We start from the raw sequence: 18,206 nt of genomic DNA, 5'->3' as shown, positions 1-18,206 counted from the left end.
ACCTTGTAACAACCTGGGCATTCCTCTGCTTTTTTTCCTACCTAAAACAGTTGCTTGGTGGTTAAGGTGTTTACGTCTTTCTTGTATGCTGTGCTCTCAAGCATTAAGAATTCAAATTCATTTCACTATAGAAACAAGAACCAAAAGTCCCCAAAGGCGATCATAGGCATGAATTGAACCCAAGAGGTATAATATTTGCCCAGTATTCGGTTTCACCATTTCTTCTTCCAGAATTATCCTCTGACAACATCGTAGGTGTGGTACACACGACAGATCACTCAGAAGTTAACTGGGGCCAATTTCTTTAACCCACAGGGACAGCACCAAGTTTGTCTGTATCTGCTGTATCACTTAAGTCTCTTTGAGAATTAATAATCCCCGTGTACTGGCCCTTCACAAGTTCCATAGAAATTTTTCTACGGTAGGGCGTGAAATCATATTTGTTACTCTGATTAATTACCACCCAATGCCACTCCTTGCCAAAACCTGTTGTTTAACTGATTCAGTCATGAGAAAGCTTTCTGTGACTAGGGTTAAGTTCACTTTTAAGGGGTTTACATCTGAGATTTAGCTTCTAGAATCCAGTTGGAAAAGACCCAAATTATTACCAAGAGATTCAAGAGACAATTCCTTATTTTCTTGTGTTACAGATGGATGAGCACACTCTAAAAGTCACAGCTTCTGCCAGTTCTCCAAGCCTTTCCCCATGTACAGAATATATGGAATCAGAACAAGCTTTGGGGGAGAAATCAAGGATGAAGTTGAAGTCACATACGTTGGTGGCTATCTATCCATCCTATAACATTATTACCAGGCATATATACAAATTACTAAATATTTCCGAAGTGACAAGGGTCCTTCCTTAGAGATCATAAAGCCTTCACCCTCTTGTAGGTAACACAGGGAGACCTGGAGGTTAAGAGACTGAAAAGTCATACAAGACATTAGTGGCAAAACCAGCAGAGGAATCCGGTCACCATGAACTCCTGTTCCACACTTGGCTTTCACAGAGCTGCTATCTCACTGCCTCCTCACAGCCCTTGGGTCCTCTGTCCAGGCTTTGTCATGAATATGATAAGTAAAGGGCTAAAATAATATGATCATCAGTGTGTTCACAACGTACATAATATATGATATTTTTCCATAGGATCTTCTAATTCTCTTTCCCAGCCTTCAAGATCAACTCTGCTTACGGCTTCTTGTTTTATTCAAAAATACTTGTTCTGGGGGCACTTGGGTGGCTCTGTCAGTTGACTGTCCATCCCTTGATTTGGGCTCAGGTCACAATCTCATGGTTTGTGGGATGGAGCCCCAAGCCGTGCTCTGCACTGACAGCATGGAGTCTGCTTGGGATTCTGTCTCTCCCTCCCTCTCCGCCCCTCCCCTGCTCATGCTCTGTCTCTCAAAATAAATAAACTTAATATATATATATATAGATAAATAAACTTAATAAACTTTATATATATATATATATATATATATATACACACACACACACATTTGTTCTAAGTAAATTAATAACACCCATGTTATAAGGTATATATCCAGAGTCACTTTTTAGTTTAGCCTCTCCAAGATAATTTAGTGACACTGATCCACCAGCTAATTTTTTAAACAGATAATGTTCACCAAAGTGAGAACATACCGCTTTATACTTCTAGCCAAATACCTCCAGGAAAATGCCCAAGAGCGCGCTCTATTCTCTACTGAGGTAATAACCAAGGAGGAAGGGGCCATAAAAGAAAACCAACAGTCCTCATTACTTCTTTTTAATTGTTTAACTTTATTACTGTTGCACCATTTATACAATTACATATAATTTCAATGCATCCATTGTACATTTTTTTTGTGTTTTTTTTTTATTTTTATTTTTTTTTCCATTTTCCAATGAGCGGTGTGTTGGTGCCTGTGACACAGAATGGAAGAGAAACCAGAACTGCAATGAACGCAGACTTTTTTTTTTTTTTTTTCATTTCCACTGACCAATAAACAGAACTACAGGTGCACCCAACCACGGACATGCATTAACTCGTCATGAGAAATCTAGGGAGGCTAAGTAGGATGAGAGAAATGTTTGTTACTCCCAAAAATACCTGGGGAGGAAGAATGGAGTCTTGGCATCGAGATACGTGTGGACAGGCTAAGAGGGCTGTCTGAAAGTTGGCATTCATCCACAACATTAAAAAAATATCAAAAGAAGAAAAGCTGTAAATTAAAAAGAAAAACACAGAAAATACTGCTTTCCGAAAGATCTGATTGCCTTGGCCTAGGCCCTGTGGGCAGAATCAAACGCATCACTCCCAACCCCCTTGCAGAAGACAAGATATTCGGATCTTAGCGGCGGAGTGCCTGTGACAGCAGTTCAGGTACAAAAATTGTACTGTACTTTCAGACATTGATCTTTAAAATCCAGGACTGATTGGTAAAGTTGACTGAAGGTATATTAGATATTTCCCCACAAAAATACTATTTGGATTCTCCCCACCCCCTCCCTCCCTCGATGGGACAACATCCTTTTTTTTTTTTTCTTTAATCTTGGGCAATACATATCATTACTTCGGATTTGAAACGAGTTAGTATAGGAGAGAGAGAGAGAGAGAGAGACAGAGAGAGAGAGAGACACAGAGAGAGAGAGAGACAGGCGGTGGAAGCAGACTCGGTTTCCATAGGCTGTCCTTGTTACTCCTTGACTGCTACGGTTTGCTCGGAGCTGGCGGGCGCCTCGGCCGCCTTGACCTCGTCCGCGGGGGCTGCGGGGGCCTGGGCCTTGGCCGTGGAACTGGGTGCTTCCGTGGCTGCGGGGCTCTCCTTGGACGACGGCGCAGCCTCGGTGCTGCTGGGTTTTGAGTCTGAAGCCGGGGCCCCGTCACTTTTCGTCTCCTGCGCGGCAGGAGCTGCGGGAGCCTCAGTCTTGGTGGGTTCCCCGGCCTCCTTGCCCTTGTCGTCGGCCTTGGCCTCCGCGGGCGCCTCGGGCTCTGCGGCCTTGGGGGCGTCGCCGGCCGCGGCCGCGGCCGCGGGCTCGGGCTCGGCGGCCTGCGGGGGCTCGGGCTTGCCCTCAGCCGCCGCCTCCGTCTGCTCGGGCTCCGCCTTCGGGGCGTCTTCCTTGGCGGCGGCCGTGTCTTTGTCGCCTTCCTTGTCTTCGGGCTTGCCGGCCGCGTCCTGGCCATCCTTGTCCGGCTTCTCCTCCTTGCCCTCCTTCACCTCTGTGGTCTCGGCGGCCGCCTGGGCCTCGTTCTCCTTCGGGGTTCCCTCCTCTTCGGTGCCTGCACCCTCGGCCTTCTTGTCTTTGTCCTTGGCCTTCTCATCATTCACATTGTACCCCTTCTTCTTCTTGCTCAGCTTGCCTCCCATCTTGGAGTTCTGTAACACAGCACAACACGACACAACACAGAAGCGTTACTGGTGGCTCCTGAGGGAATGGCTTTGCGCACCTCCCCACCCCTGACCTGGCGGGCTGAGATCCTAACCCCGCGCCCTGAGACGATGGCACCAGGAGGTGGGGCTTCTGCGAGGCTATTAGGACCCGAAGGTGGGGCCCTCGCGGGTGGGACTGCGGACGGGACCCCCACGTGGCTCCCCAGCCTTTTCCCCACGTGAGGAGCAGCCAGGGGACCAATCACGACCAGTCAGAAGCGGGCTTTCCCTTCACCACACCTGCCTGCACCCCCGCCTGGGACTTCCCAGCCTGCACAACTCTGAGAAAGAACCTTCTATTTACGAGCCACCGGGTCTGACTGTTTAGCAGCCAGCATGGACCAAGATGCTTCTCAGTAGGAAAACTAAAAGAAGCTTCCGTTTACAAAGGAAACAGCTCCGGACGCTACTGAACTGTGCACTTTATTCCTTCTTAAGTTTATTTATTTATTTCGAGAGAGACAGTGAAAGCGTGAGCAGTGGAGGGGCAGAGAGAGAGGGAGAGGGAAAATCCCTCGCCTTCAGGGCAGAGCCCAGCCCGGTCTGGAGCTCACGCACGAACCATGAGATCGTGACCTGAGCCAGATGAAGAGTCCCACACTTAACCGCCTGGCCCCCCCCCCCAAGCGCCCCAGAACTGTACCCTTTAAGACAGGTTACTGCAGTCAATTTCATATTTTGCAACAGTTAAAAATGACAAAAAAAGTGAATCTGAAAAAGAGCCCAGTTAGAGAGTGTCTGGTTGCAGCAAGTAGAGGAAATAATAAACCGAGATCAAAGAATCCGTGATGAAACGCTAAGCGTGTCCATCGAAAAGAGAAGGGGCGCAGTATTTGTTTCTTGTCTGCTTTCCCACGTCCAATGCAAACACTAGCGAACGCTTGTGTACAAAATGGCAGAGGCAGCCAATTTATCTTATTTTAATTTCTTTCTAACGTGTATTTATCATTGAGAGACAGAGAGACACAGAATCGGAAGCAGGCTCCAGGCTCTGAGCTGGCAGCACAGAGCCGGACCTGGGGCTCGAACTCCAGCTCACAAACCGGGAGATCGTGACCTGAGCCGAAGTCGGACCCTTAACCGACTGAACCCCCCCGGGCGCCCCCAGAGGCAGCCATTTTAGATCCATAGTGCAGCCCCGAAGAGGCTCCATAATCTTAAAATACTTGCCAGAGAAATGGCACAGCTGTAATCAAGCACAAATGACAAATTCCTAGAAAAGAATCTCAAACTACCAACTCTTCTCCAACGAAGCTATTCAGCTACATGCTCATATCGGCACACACATCTCCAAAGACAAGCAGCATGTGGCCTTTCTGATTATCGAGCGGGACCGGTTACAGGAAAACTACCACCCAAGAAATGAAAAGCCTACGTAGTGTCTCTAATTATATTTGCTTTGTCAGTTGTTCCAGACTTGTATTCATTGCTTTTCCAGGTATTTTTGGCTTACATACTTCCATAGCAATATGAAAATGGCCTTCATTATCAATTATCATAATCAATAACCTGATTAGAATTCCAACTAACTCAATGGTCATTAACAGGCTTTTTCACTCCGAGTGAAGTCCCCAACTTCCTAGAGGCTTTTGATTCTGGCCTCAGAAGCTGTGATTGTATTTGAACCCTCAATTTTTCTTCCGTAGTACGAAAGCAAATCCAAATAAATAATAAATTATAAATTTATAAATAAATTCAGTCTAGAACCATTGCCAGAAATAAGCGGGCATGCTATTTTTTTCCAAGTGCATGTTTATGCCATCATATATCAGTGGGAACCCACTGACCTGTTGCTCTTTAGAGGAAATTTGGTTGCTTTTCCTTGATGAAGCATGGAAAAGATTGAATGTCCGTGTATTCTTCAGTCCTCACCATTAAGAAAAGTCCAGGAGAGAGAAGGCCTTGCCCTGGGCACCAGCGGAGGCAGAATTAGAACATTCTTGTTGCCCAGTCACCTTTTTTTTGGTCATTAATGTCATCCATTTAGAACAGAAAATTTTATTCCTTACACTTCTTGGAATCGTAATTCATGACCGTGAAATAATCTACATTTATCTTATTTAAAAGCAGGGTGTTGGGTAGGAGAGTGCTATGCTTTGGTCAAAATTCGTCTCTGTCTGCTCATTTCCACTCTATATGTGAATTTCCTGTCTGGAATGCATTTAATGGTTGAAGGAGGAAAAAAGCAATAAGCTGAAAGATGACTAAAATAATGTTCCTAGTCTGAAGGAAGGCCTTTATTATGTTATGAAAGAAAGAATTTATCTTATGTAGCTTTAAAAAAAAAAAAAAGAATGGCTTTTGGTCATGATCCACTTCGGATATCCAATGGGATCTATTTGACTTAATTTTTGGTTATTTCTCCCTCAGAAGTGGGGGCAAACATATAGGGTAAAAATACAATTAAACCCACTCTAATCTCCTAAACAACCACAAAGCAATAAGTGAAAACATAAAGAGACAAGTTGGACCAGGGTCTTAAGTTGTCGTTTACAACTCTTTCATTGAGTTCTCAATTAGCCAGTAGACAGGAATGTCAAAATAATTTCAGCTCTGATATTTCAAGATCTATTCTGGTTCATTAGGTTAGAGCTAAGAAACAGAAAACCTGACAGGCCTGCCTTTTCTGTATATTCTCCAATTCTATCATAGAAACCTATACGCCAATTTAGAAGTCACGGAATAGAAGACAGAGTGGAAATGTGGTGTGCATTCTGCACATAACATAGGGGTGCCTCTTTTTGACATACACAGCATGAAATTCTATATAGCTATCCCCAGAGGCTTAAAGCTATGTTGGTCTACAAACCTAAAATCTGTGTTACTAAAATTGGTTTTCTGAAACACAGGGCCACTTTCTATTCTTTAAACCCAGCTGTGATTCATTTCTGGGCAGGAAATGAATGTACATAATCAAGTTGTAAGAAAGCCTCCAACCCTATTTGTTTTCAAACACAAAGTTAATAAATGCCCCTACATTTTGCTAATTTTCTTACATTAGTTATGGTGGGGTATCAGAGGGAGGCTTATAGAATCCACCAGAACCCTGGAAAAGCAGGGAAGTCTGGTTATTTCCCAAGACCACAGGGGTGAAAACTTTGCATATACCGAGGGGTAAATTAAAATTACAGTTTAAAATCTAACGGTTTCCTGCGTGTCGAGCACAATCCTAATCCTAAACACATTACGAGATTATTTTATTTAACCTTCTCAATAGTACCACAATGTAGTAAGTATACCATTAGTATCCTCTTACCCGTATGGAAATTCTAACTAACGGAGGTCATGGGGCAGGACTAGAAGCAAAAGCCAAATCCAGCATGTAAAGTGAGAAGGCACCATCCAAGAGGTCAGAGGGAAAGTTCATGAGCAAGCTTCTCACAGGACAGAGCTCATCTCAGGAATGTTACCCACCCTGGGTCACAAGGTTGGTGCCGACGTGGGGTGACTCAGAACTCAAGATGTTGTCAAGATAATGATGAAATTCTGAACTTCAGATACTCTCTGCCCATAAACTTTTCATCACCCCATTTGTCAGTGGGGCTTTATATCAGTATCCTTAAAAAAATGAGAGCAGTGGGTATGCGTTTTAATTACTTCTCTCATAGTTTTCATTCTAATTTTGAGAGAAATCAGTTGCTGTAGCAAGTTGTGAGTTGAAACATCTAAGCTATAAAAAAAAAAAAAGCAGTTAAAATCAAAAATCAGCAGCAAATAATCCCCCCTGGAAATGATTTAAACCTCAATCTGAGCTACAGTGAAGGCTAAGCCTACCTTTGCATTTCTCCACATCTGGAACATTCACTAGCCATTAAAAACTCAGACCAATGCTGATGCACTGAACTGACCTCATAGTGTGGATACAATAACCAGACACTTAAGTTGATCTCTTACCAGAGTTGTCCTTTAAAATAACAAGACAATTCGATGTCACCGGGGCCAAAACTACACGCTAATGGCTTCAACGTGGCATAGAAAATAACTAGCGGCCAACAACAACCGAAGAGACTGCGCTGTGTTAAATCTGGAAAATCCTGTACAAGAATTATTTCACGGAGTGCCCGCATGTTGCGTCATGGGTGACTCCTAAGATGTTGCTAATGAATCCCAACTCCTCGGCACACCTGCCCTGAATCCTTGCAAGTCACTTAACCTCATCGTCCTTCCATTTCCTCTACAGAAAAAAAAAAAAAAAAAAAAAGTCAACCTTCGGGGAATTTCGTGTGAAGCATCGGTGTAACGTTTGACATTTCATGGGCCTGCAAGAAACGTTAAATTCCCTTCCCCGTCATTTAATTTTGCGATTCCTAGCTAGGTCTGTGCTTGTAAACCCCACGAGAACAGTAGAACATGGGCTCCACACACACAGGCACAGTAATCAAAAGACGATTTAACAATATTTTGAAACGTCACCAAGAAGATTTTGGGGATGTGCGTTTCAAACTTGCTCTTGCCGACCAGGTGGATGCGGAAAAGAAGTTGGTGCACCTATCTGTTGTCATCATGCTGCTGAGAGTAAATTTGTCTACTCTTTGGATGTGAATGTTCTATGCACTTGAGATTCTCAAGAGGTTACAAGTCTTTTTTTTTTTTTTTTAAATTTTTTTTTTTTCAACGTTTTTAATTTATTTTTGGGACAGAGAGAGACAGAGCATGAACGGGGGAGGGGCAGAGAGAGGGAGACACAGAATCGGAAACAGGCTCCAGGCTCCGAGCCATCGGCCCAGAGCCTGACGCAGGGCTCGAACTCACGGACCGCGAGATCGTGACCTGGCTGAAGTCGGACGCTTAACCGACTGCGCCACCCAGGCGCCCCACAAGTCTTTTTAAAAACATCAACAGTCTGTGATAGCAAGAAATTATTTTCTAGACAGAAGTAAAAATTATAGACCGGTCACCAAATCTAATGACTCCTAATTTGAGCTGGGTACCAGAGCGACCACGGAAGAAATATTATTTCATCTTCCTACCATCTCTTCATCATTTGTTCCAAGGAAACAAGGGAAAATTCCGTTTCAGTCATCGGGATGAAGGCAGAGCCCAAATTCTGCAGTTAAAATTCATTTATTGCCTATAATACACGTGGAAGGCCAAAAACCTGATCGATTGTTTAGCTAATAAGCTAAACAAATTGCTTAGGAGGGAAGGTCACACTGTCAAATGCCCCCCTTTTTCCCAGCATTCTGTGGAGGACTTTTTTTCTTTTACCAAGTACCAACACTTTCATACTTTTAAGGTCCTAACATGGTGTTTGAAATCTCCCACAGCTGTCCTGTGACTTACTCCCCCAATAAAAGCAAACCTCTCTCTAGTTAATTAATCCCACGTGGCTATAAACAAATATTCCAGAGAATTCAAGTTCTGCTTGTTGGTGAAAAGAGGAGAGAAAGGGTCACTCTAGCACGGTTCGCTGATCAAAGCAACTGACACGTTTCTTTGTTGGCAGCTAATGACTTTTCCTAATAAATGACCGTGTATACTCATGAACTTCCATGAAAATTCCAAAGGTGTGTTTCTCTAACGTCTTCAAGCGGATGAAGGCACGTGAAAGAACAACTCCCTAGCTAGGCAGGCAAGGTAAGATGATGGGTTCAGGCCTCAGAAATAGGTACATGAAGTAAAGTAATAAATGGCCTAAAAATTAGATTTTAATTCTTTCTCCAAACATCCTGTTGAATCTTGAAGCTGACAAGCCCTTTTTTATATAAAACAAAATCCTGCTTACAAGCTCATGTTCAACTATGAAGTTGAAGACTATACATATCTATAAAGAAAAGAAATGTGACCCCCATATATCGCCACTATAGCAAACCTTAAAAAAATGATTCTGACTCTTGACAGCTTAAATTTTACATTAAAAAAGAAAAAATTTGTTTGGGGGATTAAGGGCAAGAAATAATTTGAAAGGTTATGTTGTAGTCAACATACTCTAATAGAGATGATCTCCCCTACAAGGTTCTCCCAAGTCTTTGTTCCTTTCACTCCAGAGAGCCTATCAGGGAACGTGGAAGATGCTTCTTAGCCATTCAAATCACCTAAGTCATGTTTATTTTGTACACACAACCCTCAGGGCACACCGGGTCAAAATCACCTCTGTACAGAGCTGAATTATCACCTAATTTCATTAAGTAACAATTCTTACAAACGCTAATATGATCAGCGCGTCCAGAACTTTCCTGATGGGCACTTACATTTTTTTCTTACCTTAAAACAAACCAGTCTACCATCAGCATAGCCTCCTAGCCTCCTGAGTTAAAATCTGGTCTTTCATTTTGAGACAATGAAGGCAGAAGGGCTGAGGACAAAATGTCACTTAGAAAAAGGTTAAGTAAGTTATAAATCTTTTAAGACACGTCAAAAACAAGCCCCCTCGCACTCAGTATGAAAGTTTGCTAAAAATGGCAAGCACGCAGAGTGCTGGTCCCAGCTGTCAATAATTTGCTTAAGAGTCTGAGCAAATCACCTTCCCCTCTGGGTCTCAAATTTCCTATTCAGTAAAATGAAGATATTTAAAGTTCGTGCTCTTGGTGGGGAAGGTGGAAATGTGTGCATATATTTTATGAAGGCTTGTGACACTAACAAAATGCTATGTGTGTGAAAAATGGGTTATGATCAGTGCTATGGTCGGAATGCTTGTGTCCTCCCCCACATTCGTAAGGTGAAAGCTCATCTCTGAGGTGACAGTATTAGGAAGCAGGACCTTTGGGAGGTCCTGGGCATGGAGCCTTCATGAATGGGATAGGTGCCCTTATAAGAGACCCCACAGAGCGCTTCAGCCCCTCCCACCGTGTGAGGACAGAGGAAGAAGTCGGCACTAGGCCCCAGAGCCCAATTATGCTACACCCTGACCTTGGAATTTTATTGCCTCAGCGCCGTGAGAAATAAATTCCTGTTGTTTATAAGTCACCCAGTCTATGATACCTTCTTATAGCAGCTTGGACAGATGAAAGCCATCAGTAAAGCTCTATATTCCTGCTAATTATTGTCATAAAAACTTACACACCACCTTGCACCCTGAAGACTGACATCCAGTTGGTTTCCTGCTATACTTGGATTTCTTTGTAGATATAATTAATGTACGATAAATGTTCAGTACCTTCAACACACGTGAAACTTGTTAAAAATTAGAAATAAAAACTTACAAAACAACATCCAAGTGTTGACCAAAAACCATTTTCTGATGTTTTCAATTACACTTAGGATATGTTTTCACAATAATGCGTCAGCTCCGTAAGTAATGAGTGGGGGCAGAACTGAACCCTGAAAACACTTCGGATGAAGACATAACTGTCAGAAAAATTACACTTCGTTAGTTTTGCTCATGCAGAACTATTTCATCGCGTTGTGTTTATAGAAGACGCTCAGTTGTTTCCCTTGACCTACTTTTGATGGGTCATCTACCAACCCTTGGTGGTCCTGCCGGCCAAGACGTGCCCTATGCCAAACTCTAAGAAGAAGCACTTTCTAGAAACAATCAAACGCTAACCATCTCCCCTTTTATGCAATGCTAAGAATATTTTGAAACTATCTTTTCAATAAAATTTAAGTCAATCTATGGAAGATCCATCACAGGCCCCTGAAGCTAACATGACTTGCAGTTGAGTGTTGGTTGAGGAAAACCATGTGGGAAGACTTCTTAGGTTCAATTTGCTAGAACAATATATCCACCTAAAACTCAAAAAGCAAAAGTCAATCGTGACATAAAAGGATTACTAAGCCTCAGAAGCCAAATTAAAACAATTTCCTTGTCCCATCCTATATCCTGTGAGAATCATTTAAATATATAAGTCAAGGGCTCCTGGCTGGCTCAGTTGGTAGAGCATGGGACTCTTGATCTCAGGGTCTTGAGTTCAAGTCCCATGATGGGTATAGAGTTTACTTAAATAAATTATATATATATAATACAATATATGCATATATTATATATATATATTATATATGTGATAATAATACATTATGTATATTAAATTTATATAAATATACATATATATTTAAATTCAGTTAGTTATGGAAGACTATTTAAGTAACCAGTTTCCTGCATATAAAAAAAAAGCATTTATAAAACAGAAACTTGCACCAGGTAGAAATTATTCTCTTGCCACCACCATGGGGAAAAAAAGTAACTTGAATTTTATGGAAAAGGGTAGAATTCTTGAGACAGAATAAATATTAAGATAGTCCAGTACCACAAAAGTGGTCTGAATATTGCTAAAGTTGAAGGTTGTAGCTGAGGACTCATTCTCTTTTCCTTCAGACTTGAGAAGTCTGAAGAGCTTAACACACAAACACTTACAATCACTTACACCTAACACACAAACACTTACAATCACTTACACCACTTACTTTGGGTAGAACCATTTTTGTTTTGTGTTTGAGCACAGAAATATGGGATATTTCTTTCAAGGAAAAAAAATTCAATTTGTTTATAAAGGTCTGTATTTTTTCTGAATTTTCTTATGTGTTCAGAACCTCATTAAACAGTTTTATCTAAGAAATCTCTCATGAATTTTTTTTTATTTTTTTAATGTTTTTATTATTATTATTATTATTTTTTTTTTGAGACACAGAGAGACAGAGCATGCGCAGGGGAGGGGCAGAGCGAGAGGGAGACAGAATCGGAAGCAGGCTCCAGCCTCTGAGCTGTCAGCACGGAGCCTGACATGGGGCTCGAACTCACGGACCGTGAGATCATGACCTGAGCCGAAGTCGGACGCTTAACCGACCGAGCGCCCCAGGTGTTGTTTTGTTTTGTTTTATTTTTTTAGTCAAGCAGGAATTCATTTCTACATTTATTGTCAGGGACAAATGACACAAAACAAAATTAGAACGCATCAACTTTTTACAAAGCTACAGAAAGCAACATTTTACAAGACTTTGTTGGGAGTTTGTAAGTTGAGAAAGAGTTCAGGCCAGTTACAGGTTTTAAATGCCGACTTTGCTTTGGGAGGTCATGGTCAGCACGAGGTCATGGTGACTTGAAAACAGTAAGGGCAAAGATTCACTATGTTCACATAAAAGAGAGAGCAAGGGCAAGAGTGAGGAGAATGAGATCAATGAGAGGAAGTTTCTTATTTTGAATCAAGTCTCTCCACCCTCACTATACCACTTCTTCTGAAAATCTACTCCTCCATCGGATCCAATCTTTATCTGCATCTTTTTTACTCATAGAAACCGCAGCCAGCTTTTCTAGCAAGATACCTTCCGGGCACCCAAGAATGAGAGTATCTAGCTGTGTAAGGTTTCTTCTACCTGGACTCCACGGTGAGTGGCATTTTGAATCAGGGAGCCCATGAAAATAGTTTCTCTGTTCTCCAGTGCTCAGAAAGGGGCTCAGTTTGGGTGCGTGGAGCCCTTGAGCTGACTTGCTGCTCAGTCCTCCCCACGGACAGAAGACATTCTCCCTCTTCTAGAACTGAGGCTCTCAGATCCTCTGGCTCCTACCACGCGAAAACACAGGCCCTGACCCCCTGCCTTTGGTTTTAGCAAAAAAAAAAAAAAAAAAAAAAAAAAAAACTAGCAATGTTTTAAAACATAGGAAGGCACAGCCCTAGTTACCTGGATAGAATCTAATCGATATTTTTGCCATTATGGAAGTTGTTCCTATAGTCACCGTAGGGTTTCTGGGAGCTCTCATTTACCCTTTCCTTTCTTCAGACCCTGAACTAAAACACTTACTAAAGAGTCTGGTTGGGTGCAGATGAGAGAGGAAAGGAAAAATGTTGGATCAAAAGGGGTTCTGAGTAAGAGAAGCAAAGAAGCACTGTCACGACCGACTTTGAGATTTCAGTCTTTTGAGGCCACCGATTGTCGCTCGTCCCCCACTCCCTCCAAATAGCTTTCAAGAACCCGTCTGCATCGTGGTAGCGAGCAAAATTACTGGCCATTAAGTATTAGTATTTATCTTAGCCCACGTATTGAATTTTCGATGTCTCGATTTGCACAGGGCCGCCCCTTACAACTGTCGAATCTTCGTTTCAGTAATCCTCGGTTGCTCAGTATCCATTAGCGTCGCCCCAGTCTTTGGAACAAAACTGCAAGCCCCAGTTACAGCAGTGTCGCTCTTCAGAAAATGCAGCCTTGCATAATGACATAGTTTCTGGGCATTCGCTACCCCCAAACCCTGGGGGATTACATGCACTGTATTCTCTCTCCAACCACTACATACTCCACAATGTCACCCACTTGCATTTCTTACTAATATGTTCGCGTTTTTGTCACTACGTCAGTGAACACCACCACAAGTCTGTGACAGGGAAAATCACTGGTATACTTAACTGGTATATACAACCAGACCACACCAAACCAAAAAAAAAAAAAAAGACTAATATAGAATTTCTCCCATATGATCTAAAAGTGACTATATTTACAACTTCACATGCTATTCCTATTTATGTCTTCTTTCTCTGTGCTAATAATATCTAGGCACCTCCTATACAAGATGTACAAAGGTCCCATCCATTGCCAAGATTTTTATTCTGAAAATGCAAATCTGGATTAATTAACCATTTCATCTCCAACCAGGAGAACCGAGGTTTTTTTTGTTGTTGTTGTTTTGTTTTTTTTTAATTTTTTTTTTAACGTTTATTTATTTTTGAGACAGAGAGAGACAGAGCATGAACGGGGGAGGGTCAGAGAGAGGGAGACACAGAATCGGAAACAGGCTCCGGGCTCTGAGCGGTCAGCACAGGGGCCCGACGCGGGGCTCGAACTCAGGGACCGCGAGATCGTGACCTGAGCCGAAGTCGGCTGCTTAACCGACTGAGCCACCCAGGCACTCCGAGAACCGGGTTTTTAAGGATGACATCAACCAGATTACAATGAGGACGACTCCACGCACGTAGCAAAACGCAACATGAATGAATATGCCATGGCAGGTGTCACAGGCTGGGGCGTTATTCCCGGCTTGATTGCTGCTTCATGATATGATCAAGACCAAGTAGAGTCTCCTTTTGATTCTGTTTCCATTTCAGAATCAGAAGAAAATACATCTGCTTCACACAAATGCTGAGAACGAATCAGTGCTTCCTGCCACGGTTAAATGTGTGGCCAGAAAAAAAAAATTAAAAAAAAAAAAAAAAAAAGGGGCGCCTGGGTGGCGCAGTCGGTTAAGCGTCCGACTTCAGCCAGGTCACGATCTCGCGGTCCGTGAGTTCGAGCCCCGCGTCAGGCTCTAGGCTGACGGCTCGGAGCCTGGAGCCTGTTTCCGATTCTGTGTCTCCCTCTCTCTGCCCCTCCCCCGTTCATGCTCTGTCTCTCTCTGTCCCAAAAATAAATAAAAAACGTTGAAAAAAAAAAATTAAAAAAATAAAAATAAAAAATAAATGTGTGGCCAGAGTATATTAACGGTACTCTTGAACAAGTAATTATCACTCTGAATTCAGGGCTGCAAAGCTCCCACAGGTTTATAAGCAACGCAATCCATGATTGATGTTAAGGTAACCTGCAAAGTTAGAACTCATGAATTGTATCTGCAGACAAACTCTTCGCCAGACCAACAGGGTTTATAATTACTGTGGCCTAAAAAAATACCCAAGTTACTGGTTAGCTGAAGCAAATATTAGGGTAAGAGAAAAGGAGGCGAAATTACCTTTAAGAAAGAATTTACAAGAGCACCGGGGTGGCTTAGTCGGTTAAGCATCAAGATTCCATGATTTCAGCTCAGGTCATGATCTCCCTGTTCTGGAAGGGGCCTCACACTGGGGCAGAGCCTGCTTGGGATTCTCTCTCCCTCCCTCCCTCCCTCCCCACTGTTCATGTGTGTGCGCTCTGTCTCTCTCTCTCAAACTAAATAAACAAACATTAAAGAAAAAGAATTTATAAAGAATGAAGAAACACGACATATTCAACAACTATATTCGATAAGAGCAGATATGGCCCCAATATGCAGTGGGGCGCCTGGGTGGCTCAGTTGGTTGAGCATCCGACTTTGGCTCAGGTCATGATCTTCCAGTTCATGGGTTCAAGCCTCGCATGGGGCTCTCTGCTGTCAGCACAGGGCCCGCTTCGGATCTTCTGTCCCCGCCTCTCTCTGCCCCTCCCCTGCTCACACTTTCTCTCTCAAAAATAAATAAAACATTAACAAAAAAAAAAAAAAAAAAAACTTAAAAAAGAATCCAACATGCAGAGTGGCCTCGAGAACTTCAAATGTTCAGAAATTATTCTAGAAGAGACTTAATCTTAATAAGAAAAGAACTGTTTTGAGGTGGGTTCAAGTAGGAGCCATGCACAGAGACAAGTGGACCAAAAAACCTCCTCTCGTCTAGCAGGAGAGAGACGACATACAGAGACAATTAAAATGAGAGTAAGCTAAGTGTTACAAGAGGGTGAAAAACCATACTTTTCCCAGAAGAGATAACCTTTAGTTGGAGTAAGGGCATCAGGAAAGTTTGATAGAGGAGATGGGGTCCGAGATGGTAGAAATATCAAAAGTATTTATACACATAGTACTTACTCTTACTGTATATTGACTCATTAACGGTCTCATCAATCCTATGGAGAAAGAATTATTATTACTACCCCCACTTTGCCCTGAGGAAACCAAGGCGTGTTGTGGGTCAATAGCTCACCTAAGATCGTACAACTATTCCTCTGGAGGTGTTGGTGTGAACCCAAGCACGCTGGCACTTACATGAGGTCTCGACCATCATGACAACCTCCCCGGACAGATAGCTACACTATCTATAGATGAAGACAGGAAAGCAGAAAGTCCAGTTAAGATTGTAAGAAAACCCTCTTGACATTGAGGAGACAGGTGAGGATGTATTTACCTGGAGAGAGGGATGATGGAATATAAATCTATAAGGCTGTCTAACAGAATGTTTGTATTCAAATGGCAGAAAGTAGGAAAGCAGCTCTTAGAGGAGTCGCAAAGGGGGAAAACGTATACGTCTCAGAAGGCGAAGGAAGGGAGGGTTTCAGGAAGCAGTTTGGCGGGTCTGCATGCTGCTGCAAAAAGGCCAAGAGGGAAATTGTGTGACTCGATCTGGGGATAAGTTGCCCACTACTGACTCTGGAGTGACTCGGGTGGAGGAATGAAGATACAGGTCTCTCAGGAAGGGCTCACAGAGCGTAAGAGGAGCCAGGAGAGATATCCACAACGGTCAACAGAAAAGAGCGTTGCTACAGTAAAGGCAAAAGCCAAGATGAGAACTTGGAATGTTGTCAAGACAGAGTTTGTAAGGGTTTGGAAGAAGAGAAAATACATATGGGAAGAGAGGAAGAGACAAAGAAGGAAGAAAGAAATGAAAGGAGAAACAGGAAGGATCACTGATTATTCAAGGTTCCGGAAGACTCGCTCAGAAAGTAAGTCAAAATTGGGCTTGGTAAAGCTTACTTACTATACAGATGGGGAGGGAGAGAAAGGAGTGAGGGCAAGTCCAAGGCCAGTGGCGTGCCCAGACTCAGCATCCACATCCCTCTCTTTCAAGTGAATACGGTCAACTCCGACTTATTCCGGAACAAAGATTCACTACGATCTCAACAGGATCTCTCTGAAGGGCATGTTAACTCATGAGCATTTGAAATAGTTGTTTATCTTTTAGTATTCTAGGTCTTTATTTTTCTAGTTATTTACCGTATCACTTAGCTTCTTTCATATTACAACACTTAGGATTTCTCAAGCACACAGAGAAAAAAGGACAACCGTTTCATCAATTAAAGTGTTAAAGGATGAACACAGTGACCAATAAACCTGGAGAGGTCTTATCGGAAAGCAATTTGATGTGCACAAGTTAAAGCAAATAGGTTCATCACATTATATATAAAAGGCTTGGAAATAAGGGAAGGCACATTTGGTCTCTAGACCCTTATTCTCAATGTAAATATAAAAAAGGCATTCAGTCTTAAGAACTACTTTGCTACACTTATTCTTTCCTGATCATGCAATCTGGTCTTGGTCTTTAATAAGCCATCCATCTGTATGATCCTTGCTTAGCCCTTGTATATTCTGTTGTATTGTGCAGGGAGCTTTAACAGTAACACAGCTCTAGTCTTACTGGAGCATTGACCTAAAGCCCTTCTTCAAATTTCTTCAACACGTATCTGAAAACTCAAGAACAAAGGTTTTGTTTCACGGTTGTGAATCCACGATGGGTGCTCCATAAACAAGGCAGACTTACTCCACACTGAGAAATGCAATTTTCAAATTATAAACTTATAAAATGAAAGAACCAGGAGTATAAATTTGGCTACATAAGCTCAGCTTTTCCACAGCGGTAGAAATAAGTCTGCTAAATTACAACTGAAATCCCCATTCCATTAAATGAGACATGGCCAAGTTCCAGAGATCATCCACGGTGGCGAATTCTACAGCATTAGGGCCCATCACGTAATTAAGAGGAGGACACACAAATCACTGCGAGACTTTTGAAGTTACTAAATGCGTATTGTGGAAACCAATTTTTCAAAGTATATCTCCAGTTGACTCTCCAACTTTTAACCATACACCTGAATTTATGTGCTGCTATAAATATGACAGAGGACATTAAGCATGGCTTTGAATAGGAGGTTGACCGAATGCAGACCTTATGCAGAGGGTTTTTTTTTTCCCCTCCCGTTTAAAACATCCTGCCACACGCAGCAGACCATCAGAAAACATGTATTATTCATTCTCGTCAATAGCCTAATATGCTTTCCTTCAGAGTCTGCTGTGCATTTGCATCATTATTCATGTGCACTTAAGGAGTGGTCCTTTCAAGAGTCTTGGCTGCGACATTCTAACATTTGACTCCATACGAATCACCTGTTCTTTTTGCCAATAAAGCTAGTAAGTGAACCACAACCAACCCACGAAA

The 18,206-nt window shown here is 42.5% G+C and overlaps 1 protein-coding gene across 3 annotated transcripts in view; it reads right to left on the bottom strand.

Annotated features, from left to right (window-relative positions):
- Positions 1-1,763: 1,763 nt before the first annotated feature.
- The window catches only part of BASP1 (brain abundant membrane attached signal protein 1), a 57,587-nt gene continuing 41,144 nt past the window's right edge, over positions 1,764-18,206 (bottom strand). For all 3 annotated transcript variants that reach the window (XM_058716108.1, XM_058716102.1, XM_058716114.1), the window contains exon 2: positions 1,764-3,360. In XM_058716108.1, coding sequence (XP_058572091.1) covers positions 2,680-3,351 — 672 coding nt within the window. In that variant the 5' untranslated portion in view covers positions 3,352-3,360 and the 3' untranslated portion in view covers positions 1,764-2,679. The remainder of the gene's footprint in view (positions 3,361-18,206) is intronic.

The sequence above is a fragment of the Neofelis nebulosa genome, chromosome 1 (assembly GCF_028018385.1).
Source record: "Neofelis nebulosa isolate mNeoNeb1 chromosome 1, mNeoNeb1.pri, whole genome shotgun sequence".
Lineage (NCBI taxonomy): Eukaryota > Metazoa > Chordata > Mammalia > Carnivora > Felidae > Neofelis > Neofelis nebulosa.
This window is presented reverse-complemented; position numbering and strand designations above follow the sequence as displayed.